Genomic DNA, 10,648 nt, shown 5'->3' on the forward strand with positions numbered 1-10,648 from the left:
CGCCCCCTTCCGTGAGGAAATGGAATCCGTATGTCTCTGATTCCTTTGCACTGAACTCATCCAGCCCTGGAAGAGCCATTTGATGTTGGGAGCCTTTGAGCCCTTTTTACGAGGCCTTTCAAACCTTCACCCTTGGAAACAGGAAGCCAGGTTTTCCCAGGAGCGAACAAACCCAAACCGGTCCAGAGACTGGAGACCAGAGACTAGAGGCTAGAGGCTGGAGGCCAGGTCCCTGCCCGGCCTCCCGTGGCTCCGCATTGTCAGAGTGCTGGGTGAACTGCCCGCCCCCCCCCCCCCCCCGGCCCCCAGCCCGGCTGTGTCTGAGGGGTTGTGGTGAGCTCAGCCTGTCCTGGGATCCACTGAAGACCTCTGATGGGGAAGCGGCTTCACTGGTCTTTTCTGAGAGAACAGAGAGGGCAAGGGGCTCTGATGCCCGCTGGCTTGGCCCCACCTGGCACAGGCACCCACAGGCCCCAACCATGTCTTCCTGACACTGGAGAGGTGAGAGGCCGTGAACCCGTGCCTAAAGCCCAGACTGCGTGTGGGGTCCCTCCGCCCTGGAGGAGCCTGGGAGAGGAAGGGCCCCCCAGAAACCACCTGTGAGGGGGCGGGGTAGGGCCCCAGACACCAAAGGCATCCACAACAGGTGACCAGCAGCTCCCACCGGAACTCAGGACGGAAGGCTCTCCCAGCAAGCGGAGCTCTGCGCCTGGCTGCGTGGCAGATTCCAGAGTGGAGCAGGCTGGCTTCTCGGGGGCACATCCCCAGAGACCTGCTCCTCCACCTGCCATCCACGCCATCAGACTGTGAGTCTGACGGTGGATGGATCCGTGGATGAGGTCCTGGAGGCAGCCCTGTTCCCAGAGCCCACCATGGCTCCCTGGCCCTCAGTCCCGGGTGTTTGGGGCATTGAACATTCCACCACCTCAGATAGTCTGGGGAACATAGCGGGGAGGCTGGATGGGAGGCCGGGTGTGAAGCGCGAAGTGGAGAGGCCAAAAGGCTGGGTTCAAGGTGGGAAGCAGGGAGGCTGGGAGGCCGGGCGGCCAGGAGGCCAGGTGCAAGGCGTGAAGCGGGAGGCTGGGAGGCTGGGTGTGAGGAAGGAGGCCAGGAGGCCAGGTGCAAGGCGTGAAGCGGGAGGCTGGGAGTCTGGGTGTGAGGAAGGAGGCCAGGAGGCCAGGTGCAAGGCATGAAGCGGGAGGCTGGGAGTCTGGGTGTGAGGAAGGAGGCCAGGTGCAAGGCATGAAGCGGGAGGCTGGGAGTCTGGGTGTGAGGAAGGAGGCCAGGAGGCCAGGTGCAAGGCGTGAAGCGGGAGGCCAGGAGGCCAGGTGCAAGGCGTGGAGCAGGAGGCTGGGAGTCTGGGTGTGAGGAAGGAGGCCAGGAGCAAGGCATGAAGCGGGAGGCTGGGAGTCTGGGTGTGAGGAAGGAGGCCGGGAGGCCAGGTGCAAGGCGTGGAGCAGGAGGCCGGGAGTCTGGGTGTGAAGCAGGAGGCTGGGAGTCTGGGTGTGAAGCAGGAGTCTTGGAGTCTGGGTGTGAAGCAGGAGTCTGGGAGTCTGGGTGTGAAGCAGGAGGCCGGGAGTCTGGGTGTGAAGCAGGAGGCCGGGAGTCTGGGTGTGAGGAAGGAGGCCAGGAGGCTGGGTGCGACGGGGAAGCAGGCATCTCCTGCACACTTGAACAGACGCGCCAGCCTGAACCCAGGTCACAAGTGACAGGTTGAGAGATGGGGTTCACAGGTCCCACCTGGCTTCCTACAGATCCAGGTTAGTTGTCTGCAGTTACACACAAGAGATTTGATGCCTACAAAACCCCCAAGATTTGAAAAAATCACCATTTCTCCTGAAAAGTTACAACTCCATTGCGGGAACACAGCACGGAACCACAGGGACCTGGGCCTTCCTTGTGGAGTCCTCTCTTGAAACACGTTGACCGTCATCTTGTGAGCTCCAGGACGCAACCAAATTTGCAGTTTCTGATGGCAAATAAAGTAGACAATTATCCATTTTGTTTATAGGTTGACAGTATCATCTACCATCCACCCATCATCATCCACCTGTCCTCTGTCATTTATCATCTGTATCTATGTTTATCTACCAATTATCATATCTATCATCATCATCCATCTCTATCTGTCTATCTCCTATATACAATCTGTATCTACCTCTCATCGTCCACATCATCCATCTATCACTATCATCTGTATCTATCCATCTATTCATCATCATCATCATCATCATCATCATCTACCTATCCACTTATCTATAAAATCTACCTACCTGTTACCTTTCCATCATCTACCCATCTATCATACATCCATCTATTATCCTCTTTCTAGGTATTCATCTACCTGTCCCTCCATTTGTCATCTGTCATTTTGTCTACCATCTCTATCATCTGTCTACTCATCTCCATAATACCCATTTATGCCTTTGCTAAAAATTGAAGCTGAAAGGGGAGAGGAGGGAGGGGAGGACCAGGAATATGGTGGGGGTACATATATGGTAGTATCATGTTAACATCATATTACAAATTACATTAAATCAAAAATACAACTGAGAAATTATTAAGGAAGACGGTAAAGATCAATCAAATTCTCACCAGATGTGGATAACCACTGTAAGTGTCCTAAGGCTGTAAAAACATCTTACGAAAACATAGGAATATACTACATGGCCTGTGTTCTGTACATTTCTTTGCGCTATTGCAATCAAAGGTAGTATCCCAACTGTTTGACACCTGTCAGGGCACGGACAGCTGTCACATACGCCAGTGTCACCACCCAGAAGGGCACCGTGGCTCTCCCTGGCTGAGCATCAGCCTGTGCAGCCGTGTGGTGTGGCCCATGCCCATGTTAATCACACCACTCTCTGTCATTACCTGAACAGCCACGGGACATCTTCTATTTTAAACACTTACACAACTGATTTGGGCAGCAACCCCCGGGGTCCGTGCTTGTTGCTCCCCACATGCAGTGCATCATGGGTGTGCAGGTGGGTGGAGGGGCATGCTGGGGGTGGGTGTACACTGTACTTGCACCTCAGGAAGGAGGCTTACCTGTGTTTCTCCACCCCTGAGCCAGGCCTAGGTGTTGTCAGCCTCGAGAAAGCAAAGAACCAATACGCTTGACAAAACGAATTGCTTTTCTGTATCCTCGGATCGCTGGGAGTGATGGGTCATTGGTGAATGTTCTAACTCCAATCGCCTATTTGTGGACACAGAAAAGAAACCACAGTCTTTATCTTCTCATTTCCTTTGTATGCATTTTGCATTCTCATTTTTCAATATTTTTTCCCTTCAGAATATTACATTTTGATGTAGTCATGCCAAGACTTTTAAGAAGTAGTTTGGGCTTTGATGTCATGCTAAAAAGACTTTTTTTTCCCCCTGACAAACTTATAAAAAAATATTTTCCAGCACTCCATTCCTAATGATTGAAAATTTTAGATGAAACCTCCCCTCTGTTAATAGTATGAGTTTTACATTTAAATGTTTGTACATCTAACGTGTCTGGGTACTGGGTACAAGACAAGAGGTCAGGGTCTTGCTACTTTCCCCATCTCTAAAACAATCCCCATGACTATCAGCTATTCCAGTTTCATAATTGCTTGAAAGAGAGTTCCAAAGGCCATTGGGACTCTTTTTTAGGTGTTGTGTTTTGCTCCATCAACTTTCTTTTGTTCTGTGATACTTTAATTTCAGTAAAAAAAAATCAGTAGGTCACTTCAGTATCTTAGTTTACTTCACTATCTGACACGTTCTTTATGATTGTTACAGTTTTTTTCCTTGGCTATTTGCTCAGATTTGATGGATTTAACAATGTTTTGTGAGCTTCAAAAATACAGATGTTTCTTACACTGAAATTATATTTAGGAATTAACATTGGACATTTTACCAGGTACATAGTATGACTTTCCAGGTATTGAAACCAAGTATTTATGCTGTGCAGTAAACATCTTGTGATTTTCACAAGGGCTCCTACACCTCTCTCTCTCTTTTTTTTTTTTTTTGGTTGGTTGTGGGGCTTGAACTCTCGACATAGGTGCCATCCCTCAGCTCTTCAGCTCAAGGCGAGAGCTCTACTTGAGCCATAGTGCCACTTCCAGTTTTCTGGTGGTTTACTGGAGGTAAGTCTCATGGACTTTCCTGTCTGGGCTGGCTTTGGACCATGATCCTGAGGTCTCAGGCTCCTGAGTAATTAGGATTACCGGTGTGAGCCACCAGCTCCTGGCTTACACCACTTATTTCTAGGTAGCTTCTGGTTCTTGGAAATATTGCTGTGAGATTTTTCTTTTTAATTTCTTTATACTTTCCACTGGAAAGGAAAGGAAGTGGCTAATTATTTTTTAGGTTTGTCCCAGTCCCCTTATCAACGATTCATCAACTATTTTCAGCAAATTCTTACGATCACATTGTTATCAGTTGGCTGTCGGAAGTCCTTCTGCTTTTTCCAGATAAAAGTTGTGGGTGGGCGAGGAGGAGCTCCCTGGGGCTGGCAGTCCCAGCCCCCTGAGCGCCTAAGCAATTGTAATCAGAGATGGAGGCCATGGTGAGTGGCAGGTGCTCGCAACACCAACTAGTGCTCCTGCTCCTGAGTGGGCCTTGGGCTGGGACCATTCATGCAAATGAAAGACTGTGTTTGTACCAGTCATAGCAGAACATGCAAATGAAGGACTGTCTTTGCACCAATCATAGGCTTTCTGCTGAGACACCGGGAAGGGCTCTGCCTCTGGCTTGGGTGGAAGTGGGTGCAGGACCTCCTCCAGCTCACCGAGGCTGTGATGCGAGTCTCTTAATTAACAGTGGTGGCTGGGACAGTCTTCTGGAGCTGGGCTCTGGCAGCAGGCAGCTGTGGTTGTGGTGCAGCTTCCTCCAGGGGTCAGGGAGGGTGTGGAGCGGCCAGGCTGGCACGGTGGCTTGGTTGTTAGTCCCCCGCTCAAGGCAGCTGGGCAGCTGTCAGTTAAGGAGTGTGATTGCCCCAGCCCCTGCCTCTTGGCTCACAGGAAGTAAACACTAGAAGGAGTGCTTACATTAAGGGCGGCAGTGGGCACTAACAGTGGTTTAAGAGCATTTGGCAGTGCGTGGCTCCCGCCCCGTTGGCCCGTGAGAAATGGGCACTCTGAGCCCCCTCCATGTCAGTGGCCCAACATGATACTTCCGGATAGTTTCAACTTCTCTCCTCGCTCACTGCATGGCTAGCATGTCCAAGGTCGTTTTCACGGTGACACCAGCCCTGTTTTGCTCCTGACTTTTATGAAGATGCCTTTCTTGCTCCTTGATTGTGTGTTACGTTGCTGTGGGTGTCCTGGGATCCCACAGTCTCTTTAATTGCATCCTTGTTAGATAACTTCTATCGAATTGCCTCCTCTCCCGGCCCCTGCTTAAGGAGTCCAGACCCCCAGTGGCACTTCTGGTAAGAGTAAAGTTGATAGAGAATAGTCCTAAGGAAACAGGATTCCCAGGGAATATAAGAAGTTGTGATTGACAGCCAGTATAAACTAGGGCACCTGCTGGGCGGAACCCTAATTATACGGTTAAGAACAACATGTTGGGGTTTAGCTTAAGTGGGCAGTCAGTTAGTCCCTGGCCAGGCCAGTAGGTGAGGAGTGCCAGTGGACTGGCAGGACTTGGAGCTTATTACAAATGGATTCCGGACCCACCCAGGCCCACTGAGTCAACATCTCTGCTGATCTGTAAGCACGCAAAGCCTCGGGAAGGAAGCACTGGCGATTCTATCAGAGAGACTTAGGCGGCCCAGGCTCAGGAGATACAGGCAGTTAATGACCTCACATCATAACCCTGGAGGTGAAATGCTTAATGAAGCCATAAAGCTGGCTGTCATCTCGGAGTTTGGGCTTTGATACTAGCGTGTTCCTTCACGGTCACGAAATGGGTGCAGCCGCACCACAGATGACTTTCACATCTCATGGAAGAGAGATTTCTTCACGCCTTTCCCCACCAGCACAGTGCCATTCCTTGTGCCCTTACCCGGGAGGATTCTTAGTCCGTGTTGTTGGCTCCTGTAGGCTTCCCAGGGCCGCTGCGGGCCGTGGCCAGGCCGGGCAGTGTCTCTGTGATCAGGGGCAAAGGGGGACAGATGCGTTGATCTGCATGGCCGGGGAGCCTAGAGACACGGGGTAGAGGTCAGACGCACGGCCGCCCCCTTCCTCGCTCCGTCCACGCTGCCCTCCCTGCTTGGTACTTGTGACCTTGGGCAAGAAACTCAACACCTCTGGGCTCCAAATCCTCACCCACCCTGGAGTGCCAGAGCCACACCAGAGGGTGGGTAAACCCCTCCGTGCCAGCCACCCCGAGCCGGTGCATCCGCTGGACAGCTACTGCTGAACCAGTGCCCTGGGGCTGATGCCAGCCTACCTGGTTCCTACCCAAGTGCTCGCGTTTCCTGGCTGTGCAACCCTGGGACCTGAATGAACTCCTCTGTGCACAGGGCCCTTCCTACGTAAAGGGGCTGATGAGAAGCGCTCAGTGTGAGGCGGCTGGGAAAGAGCGCTAGCCCTGGCTGTGCGGTCAGCACCGCGGCTGCCCTTCTGGTAGTGACCAGTATGCACCAGGCACCAGGCCCCGCCCAGCTCCTCCCTGCAGACTCTTCTGTTCTGGTCACCGGTGTCCCCGCTGCCTCTGGGTCTGGAGGGTACCCCTGCCCACCACAGTGGGTCTGGAGGGTACCCCTGCCCACCACAGTGGACACCCCCAACACACGGAGGGACAGGAGTGAGCTGTGCCCTGTCCCCCCCCCCCCCGCTGGGGCCGCACACAGCCCGGGCTGGTGAGCTGTGCTGCGCGGCACAGCCCGGGCTGGTGAGCTGCGCCCGCGGGACAGTGGAGCCTAGGAAGGCGTGAGCGGAGCCCGGGCTGTGGTCTTGAGGACCGCCTGTCTGAGCTGGTTCTCCCAGTGACTTCGCCACGCCGCCTGCCTGCCACCCACGGCTTCCCTGCTTCCTGGAGCCAAGACTCTGCTGCCAGGGAAACTCCAGGTTATGGCGATCCCTTTGCAAGGCTCCTCTAACTGCTATCATCAGGATTTCTTACAATTAGCCGTCTATGCATTCTAGGGTCAGATTTCAGCTCAGCTGGTGTGTGTGTGTGAGCGAGCGAGTGAGCGAGCGAGCGAGCTTGTCCGTGTGTCTAAGCTCCGATGCTTGAAACAGTTGCTCCACCTGGTCCCTGCCGGGCTGGCCCAACCGCTTGTTAACGTCCTGACACTGCACAAGGTCAGTGTCTCTGGACAGATCCGACAGAGGTCTTATTCTCTTGTGTCTCTGTGCTTGAACCTGTCTCTCCTGGGGACCCAACCTGAATGTCTGGCACAGCAGTGCTTGCAGCTGGGGTGACCTCAGAACCCGCGGGAGTCCGGCGCCGACACCTTGGCCGCACACCAGCGACGGCGGCGTCCCCTGTGCCACCCAGGGACTCTGCCCTGAGGTGTTTTGTGGGTTGTTTTAAGACATGACTTCTATTACCCCTGAGAGTCACCAAAAGGTTACATTGTATACACGCAGACGAACATACTAAAATAGTTTGACACATCACCTTGGAAGTTTGGATGGGAACAAGCAACAGATAAGTTTTTATTTGTGGCCACTTCAAAAAAAAAACAACAACCCACCACCACCTCCACCACCTCCCCCTCTCCACCCTGTTTTCAAGCGGAGCATTCTGGAGCGCACCATCTCTGACTTGGCCTTCCTGGCTGACACTTGGGTGCCTTCCAGGCCTGCACCTGGGGTTGTCAATGGGGGTGTGTGGGGCTCACATCCTCCACCCCCTTTGCTTCTCGACGCTCCCTCCAGAAAGCCCACGGGGCCAGCCTCTGCCAGGCTTTGGGAGGACACAGTAAGGCTTGGAGCGCTTCCAGTTGCTGTTCAAGATGGGGGAGTAAGTGCAGACCAAGGGAAGCCTGGCTGGAGTGCTTTCCCAGCCAAGTGGGGCTGGATCGCCATTGCCCAGATCCTGGACCCGCCCAGGCAGGGCCTGCAGCTGCCCAGCTCTGCCAGGGGGCACTGGACAGGGCCATTGCTGTGAAGTGGCAGGGGCCTGCCGTGGAATATCTCCTGGCTGGGACTCATCCATGCTGGGCACGGTCCATGTCTTGTCCATCCCGTGGACCCAGCAATGGGAAAGCAGCTGTCCTGGGCTCCACATGGCTCTTTCCAGGTTGTGTCACCTGTACAAGGCTGGCTGGATTCTCTTCATTAGCTCTGCCCTGCTGCTACTGCAGGCTCCTGGAGGCCCACCGTGAAGTCCTGGCATCTGGCTACCAAGCACCCCAGAAAATACCTCCAGCCCCCGGTGCCTGCATGTGACTGTGAGGCCCTGAAACAGGACTGGATGGGGCTGCGCGCCTGCACACGTGCCCCTCTGCAGCTTTTGAGAGAGCTGACCAGAAATCAGCCAGTGCACACCCCAACCCGGGCCTAAAGAGCAGAGGAAGAAAAGTTGCTGTCTCCTCCTCAGAGCGAGAAGGGGAGAAAATCTCACGAGGCAGCACAGCCACTAGCAGCAAACTAAAGAACATCTTTTATTTTTTTAATAAAATAGTAGAGTGTGAAAAATATCATATATTACAAGTGTACAGAGGCGGGAGACGCTGCCCTGGCTGGCAGAGGTGAACCACTAGACAAAGTTTGTCCCTCACCCTGTGGCTTCTGGTCTATTCATGGGCCTCATTTGTTTAACAATGGAAAGTCAATAAGCCCTGGGGTACTTTGAATGCCCCTCTCCCCCTCCCCCGGCCGGCCACAGAGCAGCCCAAATGTGTATAACACAAGCTTAGTTCCCATTAGAAGCCACAAAATGTAACCCTGAAGGGAGGGCTTCAAGGCCTTTTGTTGGGAGACTTCTTTTGTTGTCTTTATGGACAGCAAAATACTTGTCTCTCTTTTTTATTTCCATGGGAAGGGGGGGTATATTGCACATTTGGATTTACAAACGCTGAGGGGAGGAGGGGGGAGTCTTCCAAGACACCCCACAGCCCCCCAGTGTGAAGCAGAGTCAGGATCCTTTCTGGCTCTGTCTACAGAGGCAGCAGGCCTTCCCGCAGCCTCCCGGGGGCGCCCCCTCCCCAGGGCCGCTTACTTTTCCAGCCCAGGGAGGCTCTTTAGCTTGCAAAGAAGTTATCTGGCCCTCTCCTTTGTAAATAGGCCGCAAAGCCTACTCAATCCAGAGTGTATTTGCAGAAGGCTCTAAACAAGTTTCCTTGGGAGGGAGGAATCCACAAATGAGTTACTCCAGGGGCCGCTGGCTGAGACCAAACACAGAAGCCTTAAGTACTTTCTTACATTCAGTGGATCGTGCATCCTGAATTTCAAGGTAAAGACCTTTCATTTACACATTTGTACATATATATATATATATATATGCACTTATTTAAGTTTTTACTTAAAAAAGAAACCTACGAGAGGCAGGGTGGGGACCCGGCCAGAGCCACTCACACGCAGGTAGGGGGCTGGGCAGGGAGCTCGTACTTGCCCAGATGTGGTTTCTGGGGGTGCTGGGCTTTTTTGTAAATCCCGCCGCTGCCCCCGGTGAGCACGCTGGCGGGCTTCCGGCGGCCCTTCCGGCCCAGCCGGCGGCCGCACACATGCCGCCAGGACTGCAGCGTCTTGGAGGTCCAGACCCACACCCCGCTGGTGATGCCCACCACCAGCAGCATGGACACCTTCACCATGAAGACCTCCACGGCGGGGATGGACGCGGCCAGCACGCAGTCCAGCGACTTGGTCTGGTTGTCCACCCTGCACTTGTGCTGCACGGCCAGCGCCTTCCAGTAGTCCACGTTGAGGCGCTCGTAGCAGTAGCAGGCGATCACGCAGGTGGCCGGCACGGTGTAGAGCAGGGAGAAGACGCCGATCCTCACCATGAGCTTCTCCAGCTTGTCCGTGTTCTCCCCGCCTGTCTTCATCACCCTGCGGATATGGAACAAGGCCACGAACCCGGAGAGGATGAAGGAGGTGCCCACCACGAGGTAGCAGGCCAGCGGGACCAGCACGAAGCCGGTGAGGGCGTTCACATCCATGCTGCCCACGTAGCACACGCCCGTGAGCTCGTCCCCCGCCACCCGCCGCATGACCAGGATCAGGATGGTCTTCACGGCCGGGATGGCCCACGCCGCCAGGTGGAAGTAGCTGCTGTGGGCCTCGATGGCCTCGTGGCCCCACTTCTTGCCAGCCGCCAGGAACCAGGTGAGCGCCAGGACCACCCACCACAGGGAGCTGGCCATGCCGAAGTAGTAGAGCACCAGGAAGACCAGGGTGCAGCCGGTGCTCTCCAGCCCCTCCTGGATGACGTACAGCTGCCCGCTGTCCCGGTCGCAGGCGATGCTCTCGGCGCCCGCGAAGAGGCGGATGATGTACCCGACGGAGTAGACGCAGTAGCACATGGAGAGGAAGATGATGGGGCGCTCGGGGTACCGGAAGCGGGAGGGGTCGATGAGGAAGGTGAGCACAGTGAAGGCGCTGGAGAAGAAGCAGAGCACGGACCAGACGGCCAGCCAGACCACGGCGAAGCGCTTGTCCTCGCGGCTCCAGTACACGTCCACGCCGGGCGCGCACAGCGGCGCGCACGACGCGCTCTTCTCCACATGGTGGAACTTGCCCGGGTTGGCGCAGCCAGCGCGGCCGGGGCCCCCGTCCCT

General features: G+C 54.6%; 1 protein-coding gene across 1 annotated transcript in view; it reads right to left on the minus strand.

Annotated features, from left to right (window-relative positions):
- Positions 1 to 9,438: 9,438 nt before the first annotated feature.
- Fzd10 (frizzled class receptor 10) overlaps positions 9,439 to 10,648 on the minus strand; it is a 4,366-nt gene continuing 3,156 nt past the window's right edge. Inside the window, exon 2 of the mRNA XM_013023039.1 lies at positions 9,439 to 10,646. Within this exon, the coding sequence (XP_012878493.1) occupies positions 9,443 to 10,646 (1,204 nt within the window). The 3' untranslated portion in view covers positions 9,439 to 9,442. The remainder of the gene's footprint in view (positions 10,647 to 10,648) is intronic.

Source organism: Dipodomys ordii, unplaced genomic scaffold (genome assembly GCF_000151885.1).
Source record: "Dipodomys ordii isolate 6190 unplaced genomic scaffold, Dord_2.0 Scaffold66, whole genome shotgun sequence".
NCBI lineage: Eukaryota > Metazoa > Chordata > Mammalia > Rodentia > Heteromyidae > Dipodomys > Dipodomys ordii.